The 20,000-nt window shown below is 45.7% G+C and overlaps 1 protein-coding gene across 1 annotated transcript in view; it reads right to left on the bottom strand.

Moving 5' to 3' along the window:
- The window catches only part of bbs9 (Bardet-Biedl syndrome 9), an 86,448-nt gene that overhangs the window by 31,662 nt on the left and 34,786 nt on the right, over nucleotides 1–20,000 (bottom strand). The window contains exons 15-18 of the mRNA XM_068729834.1: nucleotides 10,320–10,460; nucleotides 9,139–9,234; nucleotides 8,440–8,612; nucleotides 8,156–8,308 (exon numbers count right to left, since the gene is read on the bottom strand). Of these exons, the coding sequence (XP_068585935.1) occupies nucleotides 8,156–8,308; nucleotides 8,440–8,612; nucleotides 9,139–9,234; nucleotides 10,320–10,460 (563 nt within the window). The remainder of the gene's footprint in view (nucleotides 1–8,155; nucleotides 8,309–8,439; nucleotides 8,613–9,138; nucleotides 9,235–10,319; nucleotides 10,461–20,000) is intronic.

Raw genomic sequence — 20,000 nt, 5'->3', positions numbered from 1 at the left:
CGTCCTCGTCTCAAACGTCCTCTCACTGTCTCTGTGTCTTTGTCTCTCTCTCTCTCTCTCTCTCTCTCTCCCCCTCTCTGTCTGTCTGTCTCTGTCTCTCTCTCTTTGTCTCTTGCTGTCTGTCTCTCTCTCTTTGTCTCTCTCTCTCTCTTTCTCTCTCTCCCTCTTTGTCTTTGTCTCTCGCTCTCTTTCCGTCTCTCTCTCTCTCTCTCTCTCTCTTTGTCTCTCTCTCTCTCTCTCTCTTTGTCTCTCGCTCTCTCTCTCTTTGTCTCTCGCCCTCTTTGTCTCTCTCTCTGTCTCTCACCCTCTCTCGCCCTCTCTTTGTCTCTTGCTGTCTGTCTCTCTCTCTTTGTCTCTCTCTCTCTCTTTCTCTCTCTCCCTCTTTGTCTTTGTCTCTCGCTCTCTTTCCGTCTCTCTCTCTCTCTCTCTCTTTGTCTCTCGCTCTCTCTCTCTTTGTCTCTCTCTCTTTGTCTCTCGCCCTCTTTGTCTCTCTCTCTGTCTCTCGCCCTCTCTCGCCCTCTCTTTGTCTCTCTCTCTTTGTCTGTCTCTCTCTCTCTGTCTGTCTCTTTGTCTCTCTCTCTCGCTCTCTTTGTCTCTCGCTCTCTCTTTGTCTCTCTCTCTCTGTCTGTCTCTCTCTCTCTTTGTCTCTCTCCCTGTCTGTCTCTCTCTCTGTCTTTGTCTCTCTCTCTCTGTCTGTCTCTCTCTCTGTCTGTCTCTTTGTCTTTCTTTCTCTATATATCTCTATAGTATATCTGAGAATTACTACGGACGCCTGATATGCAGCATTCTTGTCTCCCTCCTCTCCCTCAGTAAGCGTCCTCTTCCCTCTCGTCTGTCCTCCGCGGTATGATCTCTCCGTCAGTCTCAGGGCAGACAGCAGACAGATGGAAGCAGATCAATAGGAAATAAAAACAGACAATAAAAGTCAGATTTGTTCTTTGATTCTTTCAGCTGTGAGATCAGAGGACAGGAAGGAGAGAGAGGAAGAGGAGCTCATCTACCACTCTCTCTCCGTCTGCCTCATTCACATCGTTCTTTTCATATTACTGATGTCTCTGTGGACCTCTCTACATTTCTTTAGCGTCCATATGTAGTTTCCATCTCTTTCATCTCTTCTCTTGTGTTTCACAACCTTTGATTCACAACAGTTGTTTCTCGTGACGCAAAGAAAGACGCGTCTTTGTACGTTATCTGTCCCGCACCGTAAACGACCGTAAAAACAGAGTTGCACTGCGTTTCCTCGTCTCTCTCGTATTTCAGCTCCCTCCTCATCCCTCCACACGTCTTTATATTCGCTATATTCTCATTCTTTGTATTTCTAGGCCTGTGTTGTCTTTGTTTCACTTTCAGCTGTCTGTCTCATGACCCCCCCCCACCACCACCACATCATGTGTTAATAATAAAGCCTCCTCCAGCTCCCACCACATCTATGAGGAAATCCTCATGTGTCGTCTGTGTGATAAAGAACAGTACAGATGTTTCCTCCTCGCTCTCGTCCTTCTGTTATTGTTTTTACACCCCCCCCCAAAAAGACATCTGAACTGACCCTACTGGAACCGATGTGGATTGCGTGTCGTCCCGGCCAGCAACCGCTGCGGCATTTAATGAGCCCCGAACCTGATTCCAATCTGGAGAAGATAAAAAATAAATAAATGATGAAGCCAGAGGGAGCGGAGATGAATCAGAGCCAGACTGGTGTTCAGGGCGGGGCTGACTCGCTTTGGGCTGACAACCAAAGCTCTATCAGAGAGAAGTCATCTGATCCCACTGATGTAACGCGCTTCAGCAAAGCTAAATGTGAAGCGGTCTTAACTGTGAGCAGACCTTTTAATGACCTAATGCTACCTAGGAGTTGAACGGAGGCGTAATTTAAACCCTAAATGATGAAATATGGCTTCTAACCACGGTTTGCTCATCACAAAAAGTTCTGAAGCGGATAAATAGATTAAAAGAAGAAACTCCACGACAAACACGTGTTCTACAAACCTTCCTGGTTTTAAATGAATGAGCGGAGAAACACTGATATGTACGGTGAGCGGAACATAAAGCAGCAAACAACTATCATGTAAAGACATGGTGGAGTAAAGTCTACCTGAGCAGTGAGCGCTGCCCACCGGTCAGCTCACCACCACCACGCCGTCCAGACCGGCGGCGGCGGCGTGGGGGAGAAGCTGAGGTTGAGAGTCGTTGAGAGGGCATCGACCCCATCTCCTCATCTCTGATCTCTCACGGTGATGGACAGGTCTCTACCAGAGACAGATGCAGCGTCTACGTCACTCCTCCTCAGTCCACATATGGTCACTTCCTGTTCACCGGCTGCAAATAAAACAACATGGCGACGGCCATAATCCAAGATGGCGACGGCGAAGGCTTCCAAACGTCAGTCGTCAGTCCTCTCTCTCTGGTCTCTGTCTGTCTGTCTGTCTGTCTCTCTCTCTCTCTCTCTCTCTCTCTCTCTCTCTCTCAGGTCTCTCTAAGGTCTCTCTCAGGGGTCTCTCTCTCTCTGATCTCTCTCTCTCTCTGTCTCTCTGGTCTCTCTCTCTCTGGTCTCTCTCTCTCTCTCTCTCTCTCTCTCTCTCTCTCTCAGGTCTCTCTAAGGTCTCTCTCAGGGGTCTCTCTCTCTCTCTCTCTCTCTCTCTCTCTCTCTCTCTCTCTCTGGTCTCTCTCTCTCTGGTCTCTCTCTTTCTCTGGTCTCTCTCTCTGGTCTCTCTCTCTCTCTGGTCTCTCTCTCTTTCTGGTCTCTCTCTCTTTCTGGTCTCTCTCTCTCTGGTCTCTCTCTCTTTCTGGTCTCTCTCTCTCTCTGGTCTTGCTCTCTCTGGTCTCTCTCTCTCTGGTCTCTCTCTCTTTCTGGTCTCTCTCTCTCTGGTCTCTCTCTCTCTCTGGTCTCTCTCTTTCTGGTCTCTCTCTCTTTCTGGTCTCTCTCTCTGGTGTCTCTCTCTCTGGTGTCTCTCTCAGGCGTGACAAAGTGACGGTGTGTTACCCGGTAATGTGAACGGGTAAAGCCCCATGTGGGGTCCATATGCTCTCTGTTGACGCCCAGAAGAGTCTCAAAAATCCCGTGCAGAGGGTCTCTGGAGAGACAGACAACACACTTCTAGTGGGACATGAAGGATGGTTGAGATGGATTGTTTTTGAATCAGTAAATACATTCTTGCATATTATACCTTTAAAGAAACTAGTTGTACTACTGGACTTCAGCAAACACCTGGAAAAACACTCCGTGGGTCTGTACACAGGTAGAGCTGGTAGCTGTGGCTCTTCACACACACACACACACACACACACACACACACACACACACACAGAACATTGAGTGTCAGTCAGCTGAATGAAAGACAGCCATTCAGTGATAAGACAGACAGTCACATAAACAGACTGTCTAAAGGAAAACAAACCAGACCACCATCACCCCTCTGTGCTCCATTCAGCCTCAGAGTGTGTGTGTGTGTGTGTGTGTGTGTGTGTGTGTGTGTGTGTGACAGAGAGCGAGAGAGAGAAAGCACTGAAGGGTGTAAATGTGTGTGTACCTGGGGTGAAACATCTCCTTGGGGAGGAATGATTGAGAGAGAGAGAGAGAGGGAGAGGAAGTTTCTCGGCTCCCGTCGGCCCTTTAATCTGATACACAAACACACAGGGCACCTAAGAGCCTGCCATTCACACCACACACACACACACACACACACACACACACACACACACACACACACTTGTTAATGTGCAAACATGACACCAACCAGTCAACTGTGACAAGAGTGCATGCGCAGAGCCCGTCTTCATGTCTGTCTGTGGACCCTCAATGGACCCGTGAGAACCTGGATTACAGCAGGACGTCGTCTCTCCTCTTCTTGGAGGGTTGTGTGTGTGTCGGGTTAAAGAGAGAGAGAGAGAGACAGAGAGAGAGACAGAGAGAGAGAGAGAGAGAGAGAGAGAGAGAGAGAGAGAGAGAGAGAGAGAGAGAGAGAGAGAGAGACACAGAGAGAGAGAGAGACAGAGAGACGAGCTGCTTATAGCAACTGTCCTCAGATCAGGTCTCTTTTGCTGAAGGTGTATTTTTGCACACCGGGTTTCAGTCGTGTTTTGATTTGGTCCAAATGTTTGGACCCCTAAAAACCTCTAGTGCACATAAAGACTTGAGGTAAAACAAAGCAGATATAATCTACCTAAATACACTAACACACACACACACACACACACACACACACACACACACACACATACATACACATACACACACACACACACACACACACACACACACATACAGTTTACAGTCAATGAGTGTATATGTGTGTGTGCAGACACACACAATCTACTGAAATATGATTACACACATTAATAAACACAGTCGTGAATGTGAAAACACGGCCAAATGAAACAGACGTAGATACATATATATACATACTTGAAATGCACACTTCCTCATGCGCTCTCACACACACACACACACACACACACACACACACACACACGCGGAGTGAGAGGCCCGACTGTTAATGGCGGTGGTCCTGCGCTCCACAGTGGGATCTGTGTTTAGCCATGTTTAGAGCTCCATTTGGGGCCAGATAAATCAAGAGGCTGTCTCCCAGAAGCCTCCATTAGGGGCCCTGCGAGGCCCCTGGACTGCCCGTCAGTCACCCCGTCAGTCAGCGAGCCTCCCCCTCTTCCAGCGTTTGAACTCGTAATTACAGGGAGGCTCGGCTCGGCCCGGCCCGGCTCCCCGAGTCTCCCCCGCCCCGCGTCAAGGCTCGCTAGCCTCGTGCTAATGCTAACACTAACAAACAACGGACGTTTCACCTCCAGAAGCAAAATATTTATGGAAACTCTGCCTTTTGTTCCGCCCCCTTTGGCCTCTCTTCATCCATTTCCGAAAAACTGCTTTTTTAATTTTGTTATGTCTTTGAGTGGCAGTCCTGGGTCCCCCCCCCGCCCCTGAATTTGAGAGGTTAGCGAGCTAGTTAGCCGAGGAGCACCAGCGCCAGGCTAACCTCTGGCTGCCACAGATTAATCAAACACCAGTTAGAGGGGAGAGTGTAAAACACAGGGGCTGCTGTGACGGATGGCTTTTTAAGGAGTGACGGGGGAGAGAAAAACAGCTCGTACCGGGACAGATGGACAGAAAATGACCCCCGATGACCAAACAGCGCGGTGAATTCTGGTTGGTCTTCTCCAGCAGTCACGTTGACACACAACAAACAATCCTTCACGGGTCTCGCTCCGTCCTGAAAGCTCAATCAATCACATTCGGCCGGTCGAGTGGTTTCAAACGTCGGGTGGATTATTTTTTTGGAGTCCAGCCACCGCGGTCCACGCTTTACACACACACACACACACACACACACACACACACACACACACACACACACACACACACACATGAGGTTCGGCCTCTCAGGAATTCATGAATAAAATATTGGGCTCATAAAAAAGGCAGCATGAACAATGGAAATATTATCCTCCGCTGCAAGAAATGCAGCGGCCGACCGCAGAGTATTCTCACAGGGAGCTCGTTCCTCTTATCTCCTGACGGCTCGTCGGCGATGGTCGGCCGCTGCATGTGGACACACACACACACACACACACACACACACACACACACACACACACACACACACACACACACACACACCGCTAACGAGGGGGAACCCCCCCCCCCCCCCGTCACCTAAGATTGATGCAGAAAATTTACCCTGCAGACATTCCTCCGGGCCCAAAATGAAAGAGGTGCCTGGTTCACCAGCATTCCTGATTGGCCACACATTCCTCCAGCGCTCCAACAACAGTGTGATTGCTGGCAAGGAGCCGCGGAGAAATGTCGACTTTATAAAAGAGTCCTGTGAGGTTTCACCTGGTTTATTGAGCAGGAACTCATCAATTAAGTTTAAAAAAAAAATAAAAAAAAAAAGATCACGTGGGAGAAGTGCCTTCCTATTTCAAGACCACTGAAGTGCCTTTGAGCAACGGTTAACGTGCAACTAATAGAAATGGGAATCTAAAAGGTTCACTGGTTTGTTTACCGTCTACTTGTCTAAAGAAAAAGCAGGTAAGAATACAAAACCCCTGTAAATCATCATATCTGATATATATATCATCGTAAGCTGACCTTCTGTTAGAAATGAGGATGTGACGCGTCCTCGTGAAATCCGTCCAGAAGAAGAAACCTGCTGAGCTGGCCCTCAGCGAGCACGACTCCTAATACTGACATGAATTATTTATTTGACGCGTTCATCACTCTTCCGACCGGCCGTCGATAGCCTCCATTATGGCGGGCGTGTATACATTACAGAGTGTATAGTGTGTCAGAAACTTCCCGCATACCAGCCACTCGGATGGCGGGAAGAGAGGAAGACGGAGGGAGAGAGAGAGAGAGAGAGAGAGAGAGAGAGAGAGAGAGAGAGAGAGAGAGAGAGCGAGGGGTGATGGACAAGAGTGACATCAGGAAGCATTAGCTGGTGGAGGCAGAGTCGTGATTAACTGGCATTAAGACAAACCGAGAGTCAACAAGCTCTTAGTCTGAAGAAGTTTCACACAGTTGCAGAGCGATGGATCGATGTGGGAATGACTTCCACCAACACATCCCAATGACGGTCCACCGTTCACTGGGCACCACGGTCGCCAGGTTTGTCCCTCATACGGCGGAGGTGATATGTTGTCACAGAATCAATAAAAGAGAAGATGCAGCAGCGCCGCTGAAAGATCAAAGCGCTTCCTCGTCGCGTCGGCTCCGTGCGGTTAAAACAACAAAAGAACCGAAGCTCAAGTTTTAAGTTAAACTAAATAGATCGAGTTCCACCATGTATTCAAGTGACCTTTAAATGTCTTTCGGGCCTAGAGACACATTGCTGATGAAGTACGATTGCTTGAAGCGGTGGAAATGGAACAGAGTGAGGACATTAACGTTTCAGCTCAGAGAACCGGCTCCCTGGTACGTCGCAGCCGAACCCGAGGTGATCGCCGTTTATTTGGGTTAGAGCGGCATTAAGAAACTTCAACAAGCTCATTCATTTCCTCCCGCTGAACTCTAAGTTGATGCATTGTTGAGAGCGGCTGTGATCAGCTGACGCACCGACGGCTAATGAAGAGATGATGTCACGCAGCCTCGCTACGCTAACGAGTAGCTAATGGACGACCGCCGAGTCGGCCTCTAGAGTAAACAAGCAGCGGCAAGGAACCATCACTTTGCCTCAGACACACACACACACACACACACACACACACACACACACACACACACACACACACACACACACTCTACCACAGAGACAATAAAAGCAGTTCCACCCTCCCATACGTCAAACTTAAACAAAGGGCGAGACAAAAGCTTAACGGCTGCTTTGTTTCAAAATCAGCTTTGCACTGACCTCAGCTACACACACACACACACACACACACACACACACACACACACACAGAGAGACAGACCTAGAGAGAGTGTCCACACATGGGCGTGCAGCTACAAGTGTGTCCGTAACAGGTTGCGTCTGTTTAAACTAACGGGACTTTGTGTTTCTGTCCAACTGGGTGTGAGCTCACAGCTAATCACCAAAAGGGAGGAAGTCCATAAATCAGTGAGAATACAGGTCTCACACTGTAAATCTACGCTAACACGTCATCGCTGTGTGTGTCTGTGTCTGTGTGTGTGTGTGTGTGTGTGTGTGAGTTAATAAAAGACAGCAAAAGAGAGCGTTGAGAGTGAGAAATACTCTCAGAGGTACACTTTACCTCCACGGTCAGACAAATACAAAATATAATATATATATATATATATATATATATATATATATATATATATATATATATATATATAGGCAAGGGGATGTATATATATATATATATATATACAGTATATATAATATATACAAAAGCCAGCGACACGTGTCAATTTTCCGTCGGAGATATAATACGGTGTCTCTATGTCACTTTTGTTGGCAAAAAAAAGCCAACATGGCAACGGCCGTAATCCAAAATGGCGACTATGTCCACTTCTGATATACAGTCTGTGGTGCAGAGTCACACCAACCTCCTCAAATTAGTCCTTTTCACAAAAGACGTTCCACTTCAGCAAACGACTCGGGGTCGCATCGGACGAGCTGTCCCCTCCGATCATGTGACCTGTGAGTGTGTGTGTGTGTGTGTGTGTGTGTGTGTGTCCTCTGACCTGGCTGTAAGTGGCGTCCAGCAGTGTGTCCAGGTTCTGCAGGGGCGCCGGGGTTTTGTCTTTGAATCGGGTCAGCAGGCGGCGCTGGATGGCTCTGAACTGGACGGCCCGCTCTGACAGCAGATCCTGGTACTGCCGAGCACTGACACGCAGCTAACACACACACACACACACACACACACACACACACACACACACACAGAGACAAGACAACTTCCTGTTTACTTGGGAATGCTTGTTTAGCTTTAGTTTAGTTCAACTGGGGCACCGGCTTTGGCGCGTACCTGGAAGTGGTGGTCTACAGTCAGGAAGTACTCCTGCAGGGGGAGCGGTCCGCTGAAGCTCTTCTTGAAGTCTTTGACTCCCAGTTTGGAGAAATGCTGATCGAACCTCTGGACCAACTCCTTCACCACCAGCCACATGTCCTGAAAACGGTCGCTCTGGATGCGGTAACGCTCTGACAGATGAAATGTGTAGTGGAGTAAGGAAAGAAAAGAAAAGAATGGATCAGTATTAAAAGGTATTTAAAGATGTCTAGCGGGAGGTTCTTGTTGTTTTTGGCTCCACTGATTTCAAGATGGCGGCCGGGTCACAAACTTTCTAATTTTACAGCTGAACAAACTAAACTTAAAATTGTTTCTGGAAACATTGGAGGTGAGAAAGAAGCAATGCAGTAACAACAACTATTCTTCTTTTTTATCAGCAATGTCTAGTTTTCCAGTTTGATCCGATTTTCGTGAACCCGCTGCCTTGCGATGGACCGACTTCATTTGCATAAAGTTGAGGTCGAGTCATGATTATGCTAATTTAGATACGGCGAATGGTCAGTCAACCCAGAACCCCTAATAGGAGCATTTGGGAAAAGCGTGTGGTGAAGTGTTTAAAGCCCACCAGTACTGTACTAGAGGTAGATAACTCCCACATTGACCGGTGCCTGATGAAAACCCTGTTCGTGATGAGGTGGTGTTGTTGTCAGGACTCACGGGAGGTCTTGGAGGCCAGCACGGTCACCTTGGCTCCTGACAGGAAGTGGAACGCCAAACTATTCCCGTCCTTATCTTCGGATTTCGCTGAAAACTCTGCAGAGAGACAGACGGCAGCGTGATGAGACAGATAGGACGGCCTATCACGATGCGAGACGCCAACAACAACAACAACAACAAAGAAAAGGTGAACAAGATACAGTCCCACTGTTCACAGAGACACACAAATACAAGCGGGCTTAGACAAATGCCTCTTTATGAGCAGAGAGTGTGTTTGGACGTCGGATCTAGCCGATTGTCAGATAACTGGGAAACAGAACAGAGATTCCCAGGGCTGGATCACACACACACACACACACACACACACACACACACACACACACCCACAATCACAAATAAACAAACACGCATAAACACACTGACATAAATACTCAACCACATAGAGAGATGCATAACGGTTGATCACTGGTGTCAATGTATACACGTTCCCTCTCCAGGGTTTCCGTTCACGCTCATGTCTCTTGGCTTCGTGTCACGCCCTCACCGGTCCTCAGCTCGTAACCAGCGTTAGCTGTGCGACTCTTTACGTGAACTACAATGCTAGTGTGAAAGAAGGCAGATTGCCACTCATAACCTGAGCACCTTCTTCTTCTCCTCCTCCTCCTCCTCCTCCTTCTTAATGGCCAACCAGATGGAGCATTACCGCCCACGGTTGACCGAGATTGTCCCCGCCAAAATATCTGCCGGCTTGTTTGCCGGAAATTGACAATTGTATTAAAATGGAATAAAAATAAATGTGATTCTAGCGGTATTTACTTTTTTCAAGAGGCCCTATTTTGTGCTCCTGTGAACATTGTACTCATGAACACATTGGTTGTATAGATATGAATGCTGGTGGAGGCTGACGACCCTTTATAGTACACTGCATTTCACCCCAATCACAGTGAACCTGCAGGTCCACCTTCATCAACATGCCGGCCAGCACCAGCAGCAATACAAAGGATCAGAGGTGTGCGTTCACGTATTCCAAAACAACATGGCCAAACTTCACAAGGATGTCTCCTCAGCCAAAGTCTTAAACTGAACAATGTGTTTTGATTCAAATGCAGAATCCTCGATTGTTTGGGAAAGTGAGAACGGCATCGGTGCGTGTTGAGAGTGTGTGGATGTGCGTTCTTTACCCGGGAAGACGGAGTTGAGGTCGACCGGTGGCTGGTTGGTGTCCACGGTGATCTTAAACTTGGTGGTTTTGGCCGGAGAGGACGGAACACACAGCAACGCCAGAGGAAGACTGAACCTGGACTGGAGGACCCTGGGAACTCCTGAGGAGAGAGGAGGAGAAAATATACCGAAAATGTTAAGATTTTATGTTGCATTTTCTCCATCGGATTCCTTTGTCAGGGTTACATATGTGTTTGCAATTTAAAAAGTGAAAAATAAATAGTGATCATGACTTCATTACATTTACTTATTTTGGTCAACAGAGAAGTTGCAAAATATACATTTTATTTTTCATTTTGGAATAGCCTCTACTGGAAGTATAATTGCTGCAACTACAACTACTATGACTACTACTACTATGACTACTACTACTACTACGACTATGACTTCAACTACTATGACTACTACTACTATGACTACTACTACTACTATTACTACTACTACGACTATAACTACAACTACTATGACTACGACTACAACTACGACTACTATGACTACTACTACTATGACTACTACTACTACTACGACTACTACTACGACTACTATGACTACTACTGATAATAATAATAAAAATGACTTAATTCTGCATTATTTCACACTATTCTCCAGCCTCCATGCTCTTCACAGCCCACTTCCCCTTAAAGTGGCATCCATCTCCTCAGAACTCGCCGACAGCGAATCAAAGGCGGTCGGCACGTCAGGTTTTGTTTTTAGGCTTTCTCTCCAAACAGCAGCCGCGTTAACATTCATTAACACAGTCAACACTGCAGATATTCAGATTACAAGAGCATCTGAGCGCTACGAGGCCGAGAGACTCAACGTCAACACCAGGTTTGGAGGGGTGTTTGTCCAGGAGCCAAAAAGGAAGTTTTGTAAAAGAAAAAAAAGAAAAAAGAAAAGTTGGGGGGGGGAGAGTTAAGGGCCAACTATAATATATGTCCTGAGCTTAAGCAGTGCTGAGCTTGGCAGAAATCTACACTTAGCTAGAATAACAGAGCGAAGGGAAAGGGGTGATGGAGGAAAACAGTTGTTAAGAAGAGATGGAGCGAGGGACCCGGGGGGAGAGGAGGTGAACTAACGACTAGGAGGGGGGAGGAAAAAACGAGTGGAAAGGAACCGACGTGAGAGAGAAATACTACGAGAAACGACGGCTGAGGAGGGAGGGAGGGGACGGATAAATAATGGAACGTTCCAGGTGGTTACAGATAGTGATAATTACCTCCAACTACTGTGCACCAGACATGCAATTATTACATGATTATGTGAATAATTCAATTTAGGTTTGACTACATGAACGGAGGTGGAGAGAGAGAGAGAAGAAGGGAGGACGTGGAGCCAAGATAAACAGTAACAAGAAGAGGGAGAGTGTTTGAGAGGAAGAAGGACTGTGGTCCTCTTTCTTCTCTTCTTTTCTCTCTCTCTCTCATTTCATTTCATTCAAACGTTTAAACCCAACAAACACAACGGAGAGGGTTAAATCCACATGTTGTCAAAGTGAATGTAAAGTAAGTTCACTCATTTGTAAAATCAGAAGTGAAAAACTCTTTCTCTCTTAGTGATGATGACACTTAAACGTTTGTCGCCTGAGTTCTGGATCGAGTCCTCTCTGAAGGTTCACCTAACAGATCCAGATCCGTTTGTTTACGACACGTCACACATACTTCTCTTTCCTGGAGGCCACAACAATCTGTTTTAAAGGTTCTTTTACAATAATCGGACATGATTCACACTGTGAAGCAGGCTTCAAGTCTGTCACAGCTGAATTTCAGAACATAAATGAATGGAACCGTTGGCTGCCTTTAAATGTAACAACAGTGTGGTATGTTTCTGAAAACGGTCCAGATTAAGGTAAAGTATATGTGATTATGTAGTGAACGGATATATAGGCAGAAACACATATGCTGTAGATTGATATTTACACATGTACTGATGGGAAATACTGAAACTTCATCTCAAAATCTAAACACGGTTGCCATTTTTAGTCACCTTATATTTTGAGTCATTAAGCTATGAAGTTATATTATATATTACATATCATTGGTACTGAAAAAAACAAGATGGTGACGGCAAAATCGCAGAACTCGAGTCTTCAAAGCGTCAGTCCACAAACCGACGAGTGTCGTCACGACGACTACGTCCACGTCTCATACGGCCTGGGGTGGATTTTAACATGAACACAAGAAACTCTGTTCCTCAGGTGGTGGTGATGGGGGTGGGGGGGGGGGGTTTAGAGAGAACAGGGGGAGGAAATGTAAGCAGCGCAATAACAAGCGTCAGTGACACTGGGAGGAGAGGGGAAACTAGAGATGGAGATAAATGGGATTAAAACAGATGACTCGACAACGGAGGAGACATTAAAGAAAGGATGGAAAGACAGAAGAGGAAGGGAGTGAGGTCATGAAAGGTTGGCTAACATTTTTCCATCTCAGATTCAAACCATTTACTCGTCATCACTGTGTGTGTGTGTGTGTGTGTGTGTGTGTGTGTGTGTGTGTGTGTGTGTGTGTGTGTGTGTGTGTGTGTGTGTGCTGTACATTCCCAGGCGACCCTCAGCACAGAGATTTACCTGCACAACCAGCGTGAGTTTTACTACAATTGCTCAAAGCAAACTTCCTGATAAAAACAATAAAAAAGCATCATTCCCAACACATGTGAGACTATTTAGGGCCTCCAGACATCTGTATTCTGTTGAATATATAATTACAGCAACAAATGTAAGCCATAAGTCAACCTGTTCTCTGTATCAGCAAACACAAAACTGCTGCTGTGTCCCCAAAAACCTAATGTGAACCCACAAACCACATCCGCCTGAGATCTTTAATATCTGGTTGAAATCATAAACCCGACCAACCTTCCAACAATATTAGTCGTCAGCAATAATCTTACAAAGTACGAGTACTGGCCAATCAGAGGCAGAGTAGGCGGGTCTATGCAGAAAGTGGATGGAGAAAAAATAAAATAAAAAATCATTCGATCAAATCAAACGACCATAAATAACAGACCGGAGGCTTTTCACACATTTAATATTTGTTGTTTTATTTCATTCTTTCTAGTTAAAAATGTTACTTTGTATATTTACTTACTCGTATTGCTATTGTGTTCTATTTTGCAGTGTCAGTGTCACTTTACTTACAATAATTGGTTTTCTATTGTTTCTATTGTTCTATTCTGTTCTATTGTTTGTTGCTGTTCTCTGGCACAAGAGTTTCCTTCTGGATTAACAAAGTTCTATTTTAGCTTAATCACAGATTAAAGTAGTGGTGTCTAAGTTTGGACTTTTGTCCTATCGTGACATCAGAGGTTTGATGCAACAAAACTTTTATTATATATATATATATATATATATATATATATATAAAATAATATAAATTGATTAGTTACTAGACGGGCTCTCCTGTCCTCCCTCTCAGGTAATTCACTTTTTTCCCAGCTGACAGCAGGTGCTTACAGTCGGCGTAAACAGGAAGCTGATTGGTTGATTGGTTCCAGTCATTACAACAAAAGTGTTACTTCCTATAATAAAAGGTTGTGTTTGATATTAAAGGTCGTCCTAGATATTTCCCATACACGCACTCAAACAGACAATGTTAGTTTAGGACCCCTGTCGAACTGGAGAGCATTTGTGCTTTGGTTCGTTTACAGTTTCTTTGTGAACGTCACAATAGTTGAGGAAAGGGAAGTCCTCCGTTTAGTGCGCATCGCCCTCCTCAAAGCCACAAACCGAGACTTCAAAGGCAAAGTGCTCGCAATAACAGAAGTAGATTTATAAAATGCAGAATTGCTGCTACTTCAAGCTGCTGTAGCTCCACTGTACTGCTGTCTCATGTGTGTGTGTGTGTGTGTGTGTGTGTGTGTGTGAGAAGGAGGGGACCATAGAGTTTATTTGAGTAGAGGACCACTGTACAGGATCAGGTTCTTACCACAGCTGCAGTGATGTCAGCCATGTGTGTGTGATTTAGTGTGTACAAGGGAAAGACCACATATGTTCATTCTTTATATATGTGTGTGTGTGTGTGTGTGTGTGTGTGTGTGTGTGTGTGTCTTTTTGATCATTTCCTCTGTGATACACTCAGTCACAGCACGGCTCGGTCTTCTACTAATCATGCTCATTAAGGTGCATCTATTCTGCATTAAACGGCTCCACTGAGAGTCCAGGTGTGGATTTCTGGAGAAACGTTATTCTTCGTCACACATCTCCGTCTTTCAGCTAACAAGTGATCCGACACGTCTGCTGTGCGATAAAGACCGACATCTAGTCCTGGACGGAAAAGGGGTTAATGAGCCAAAATGTATTGAGGGAGAAATGTTGTTCTTCCCGCATCCAGCGCCGTCATTTGACGCGACAGTGACTACAGGCTGCGTTAGCCGTGCAACTAAATATGGCTGACAGAGGCTCCCGCAATGCATCCTGGTACATGTAGGCACGACCGGCGAGAAAGACACCTCAGCTCTCCAAGTCCCAAGTATAGTCCCATAATATCACTCTTCAACTCACACCAAAGCAATCTAGACTGACAAACAACACGAGAGGGAAGAAGAAAAACACCTATTTGTGATTTTGGGGGTGAATAAATGGAATATTTCTGATTTCAACACGTAAAACTATTTGACGCCATTTTCAATGTTCTGTGGAAGCGACTGCTTGTACAAGATGCAACAGTTTGAGCTGACAAAGGTCACGAGCCACAGCCCTGATATATTACTGATATATTTCTGATATGATATATTTCTGATATATTACTTATATATTTCTGATATATTACGGATGTATTTCTTATATATTTCTTATATATTTCTGATATATTACTTATATATTTCTGATATATTTCTGATATATTACTGATATATTCCTTATATATTTCTGATATATTACTTGTATATTTTTGATATATTACTTATACATTTCTGATATATTTCTGATATATTACTGATATATTCCTTATATATTCCTTATATATTACTTACATATTTCTGACATATTTCTGATATATTTCTGATATATTACGGATATATTTCTTATATATTTCTGATATATTTCGCTAACTGATGCAGCTATCTGCAGAACAATTATGTGGAAAACATGGGTTACGCAGGTTACGTTTACCCTAAAATGTATTTGGCTGAAGCAAAATATCTGCATATGAACATAATTTGCAGTTAGAAGCGGAGGTACACTACTGTACAAGTGTGTGTGTGTGTGTGTGTGTGTGTGTGTGTACTACTGCAGGGCCTCTAACCCACTATAGATTACAGGACATCCTCGTCTGTATCAAAGCACACAAACTCAGACGGACTAAAACAAACACTGGCTGACAACTAGGAGCACTACTGCAGGAATACGTGTGTGTGTGTGTGTGTGTGTGTGTGTGTGTGTGTGTGTGTGTGTGTGTGTGTGTGTGTGTGTGTGTGGCGGCGCTGAAACATGCGAGTCATATTTCTGTGTAAACTGCTCAGAGTATAAAAGAATATAAATGGATATTTATTTATTCCATACGGTGAGGAAGTGTGTGTGTGTGTGTGTGTGTGTGTGTGTGTGTGTGTGTGTCTGTACAGACCTTTGCCAAGTATCAAGTTGCAGGAACATAAACAGTAGGCAGTGGTCTCTTCCTGTATATACAGTAGTGTGTGTGTGTGTGTGTGTGTGTGTGTGTGTGTGTGTGTGTGTGTGTGTGTGTTTCTACTTGCTCTATTCGATCTAGCTCTACAAACCAAACACTTACCTTTCGGGTTAAGCTCTGCAGAGAGGAAGAGGAGAAGAGTTCAAAGGTTAAAAGGAGAAGATTCAGACAAAGATCCCAGAAACAGAAGGAGGCATCACTCCTATCTAGGTTCATTCAGAGTAAAACCAGTGGAGGAAACGTCCTCCCTGCATATGGATTCATGCACAAACTGAAACACCCTGCTTTGTTCTGCTTCCCACACACTTGGAAAGTACCGCTGGAGAGCAGAGAGCCAAACCGATCCTGAATACGATAAGACGTCCAAATCCCCCAAAAATCTAAACAGCTGCTCGTTGAGGGCCGAGTATGAAAATTGGTCTGACAGAATGTGGAGAAAAAAAAAAAAAGACATCTACGGTTGTGAAAGAGTTCAACTCTGGACTCAAGAGAAGGAACCTTAATTCAGAAACATCAATCCTGAAGACCTCAAACTGTCCTCATTATATCACTACTTTCTATTTTAGTTGAATGATTTATTATATTTTCTTTACTGGTGATGCTTTTCTTCTTTGCACTGGTGTCAGTATTTATGTGTGTTATTCTATTGATTTTGTAATCTTCTTTCCTTTGTGTTAATAAAGTCCTATCTTGTGTTATCTGAGTGTGTCACACTATGATAAGGAGGTTTGGGTTCATCGTTTTAGCTTCTTTAGGCACAGCTGAGCTGTTTGAGGTGTCCACACAGCGCTCACGCTGCCTTTAGGTATCCATGGAGGGGTTCCATGTGAATGCAGTTTAAAAACGTTCATGTGGAAGTCCAAAAATGTGAGTTTCCTATCTGTCAATCAGAGGAGCGATATTTAGAAAAACTAACTATGAGAATACGACTCAGGCTGCCAAACGGAACTCTTCCGTCGGTACCGGAGAGCATCTTGTATCTCCTCCAGCTGCTGCTGCTGCTGCTGCTGCGGGATTCAAACTGCCAGCCTCCTGCTCCTCTAACCTGTGGGCCGCCGCAGTAGAAGCCTGGCAGCTTAGGGCCCCGATCTGATTGGTCGAAGAGGATTTCCTGCGCCGGGCTGAATGAGAAGCAGATGGCAGGTTGCGGGGGCCAATGAAAAGGCACCGTGGCGCTGAGTCAGAGGGTTCACATGTTATTAAACCCGACGAGAGTCACGCTTCCTCCTTCCTGTCATAACTCTGGCAGGATTCTGTCTTTTGTTGAAAGGTTATATTTAGAATTATCATTTCATGACAATACCATTAAACTGGATCCACTCAAAGCAGGCCTGATTGGTGTTTTACGGCACTCTCTACTTTAATTAAAACAGGCGATCTCATATCTCATCATCTTTAATATAGGAGCGCGGTGGCATGGAGGCGGGGCTTGTATGGTTGATCCAACCCTGATGACTTCAACGCCACCCTTAAATACGCTGATATTCAGCAGCGCTATCTAATCCCAAAGCACACATTCTGTCACCACTTTGTCTCGACCCTCTTCTCACCGCTCTGCACCGCCACAGAACAGAAGTCGAGGACGATGAAATGAGAAAAAGAAAAAGAAAAAAAGGCTAGAACAACACGAAGAGGAAGGGAGGGAGAGAGGAAAGAAGCGAGAAAGAACTAAAAGCGTCGACGTTGAGTGAAAGCTGCAGCTAAACCTATAGGACACGTCAAATGGAGCACGAAGGCACTCACACACACACACACACACACACACACACACACACACACACACACACACACACACACCTATGGTAGCCACTCCTGGCCTGCTGCCAGCCAGTGTTCAATCACTCCTTCCTGTTCTAACCCTCCTGTAACGCCTGAGAAATCAGAGCGAAATGAGTGAACTTCTGGATCCAGTAGCTGGTGTTTCATGACTGCAAGCCTTTATTATATCAATAACAGCGGAGACGGCTCAGAAGGCCTTCTTTGGTACGATTAAATAAAGAAACTGGCCTACGTGGACGGACCTCTGGAGAGGAGGTCACTCTGGCTCAATGAAACGGGAGAAAACAACAAATCACCGGCAGCCAGCTCCACCGGACGGCGAATCGCGGCCGGCCTCGTGTTTTATGGAAATGACCCGCTCAACTCATCTCCTGCGAATGTGCTGCGAGTGCCAACTTGACCGCTTGATCCCTCCGAGGTGCGTTTGTGTGAAGCTTATTGTTGTCAGGGCGCACTAATGAAATTCTCTCCCGGTTGTAGCGGGGACCTGCCGAGGCCTCCTTTGAAGGGCTTAAGGAGTCGACAGTCTTCTTAAATGTCAAAGCCTTTTGTGGGGCTGTAAAGACGGGCACAGTAGCCACTGGGTGGGACGGTGTGTTACGAGGGGCGGAGGTGGAGTTGTGCTGTTGAGGCGTAATCGTCACCCCTGGGTGGGGGAGCAGAGACGGAAAGAAAAGAGACGGAGACAGAGGGGTGCATTCCTGCCATACCAGGAGAGCGTTTAGAGGACGAGATGGAGACGAGGCATTAATGTAGATTAGCGCTGCAGGAAAACACAACCACACACACACACACACACACACACACACACACACACACACTCAGTCATCTGTGCTCTTAAGATGACCACTTTGCAGCTCACCACCAGAGTTTAAGAGCGGGGCTTTACATCGAGAGCAGTCATCTAGGTCACACCTGAGTCCTGACAGGGACTGTGCTGCTCTCACTCCTTCACCAGGATCATTTCTGACCAACCTTAACGGGTTCGTCTCCGGGGCGATGCAGGGTGTCTGAACGGAGACCCTGCTGGCTAACGTTAGCTAAGCGTCCATCATTAGGCACTTGGCGCCCTCCTCTCCTAAATATGCTGACACGTCAGGAACAGTTAGAGGGGAAGGTCTCACGCTGTGAGTTCGCAGTGACGTGATGACCCTTCATCTTTTGTAGTTTCCCCCGATAGATTCTGTGATCACATTACAACCAAGATCACAACCGACCAAGGCAGCCAGTCCAATCAAGCGGGAGGCCGGCGGCTTCCTGTTGTAACGGCGGTAGATGTGTTTTGAGGGAGCGTCCTGTTTCTCCTACAGAACACTGGTCTCAGGGCGTTGCTGGGGAGCGTTCCAACCGTTACATCTATGTCTCCGATTGAGCCCCACTGTGACTGGAGTAAGGAAAACCTCTTACATTCTATAAAGACTGGTGAGGGGTCAACGTCAACCTCCTTAAGCTCTCCTTGGTCTACAACCCTTTTGTAACGTTCCTCCCTGTTCCTCCTCTTCACCTCCTTCCCCTCGTCTAACTCCTACCCTATACCTCACCTCGGTTCTCTTTTTTCCCGATCCTTGCGTGCCTCTTCTTGCTCCAACTTTTAATAAACCTCTTCCCAATCCTGCCTCCAGTCCAGCAGGTCTCTTTCCAGCCCCAGCTGCTCGGCTTCCAAGGGCCCATTTCAGGCTATTTATAGCATCACAATAAAGCCGAAAAAAACCTCCCAATATTTCCAGACATTTCACATTAAATGTGCTTCTGGGGAGGGGGAACTGTTCCACCAGCAGAACCCTGCCAAAGAAAATGTAATCCAAAGGAAACAATAGCCATGAAAACACAGATTTATTTGGTATTTTTCACGAGGTGCTTTTTCAACAATCGCTGAAATCAGTATTTAAAAAAAAGAAAAAAGGACGTCTGTGACATTTTGAAATAAAGAGTGGTTTTGTTAGTTTGTCAAGAGGGAAAGTAACATCTTCCAGAATTATTGCAGCGCCTGGAAATGGACGCCTGGAGGGAGCAGGGGGATGAACCTCTGTTAGCAGCTGTAGCGCCGTCACACAACACTGGAGGTGATGTTCCACTTCAGACATATTACATGTTATTGATTTTACAGCTAATTAGTGCAACAGAAAGGCCTGGTTGTGTTGATCACACACTCTATATGAGAAGAGGACGTAGTCATCGTGACGTCACTCTTTGGTTTGTGGACTGATGTTCTGAAGCATCGAATTCTGTGATTTTGGCGCCATC

The sequence above is a fragment of the Cebidichthys violaceus genome, unplaced genomic scaffold, assembly GCF_023349555.1.
Source record: "Cebidichthys violaceus isolate CVI_PGR_0920_01 unplaced genomic scaffold, fCebVio1.0.p SCAF_48, whole genome shotgun sequence".
In the NCBI taxonomy this organism is placed as follows: Eukaryota; Metazoa; Chordata; class Actinopteri; order Perciformes; family Stichaeidae; genus Cebidichthys; species Cebidichthys violaceus.
This window is presented reverse-complemented; position numbering and strand designations above follow the sequence as displayed.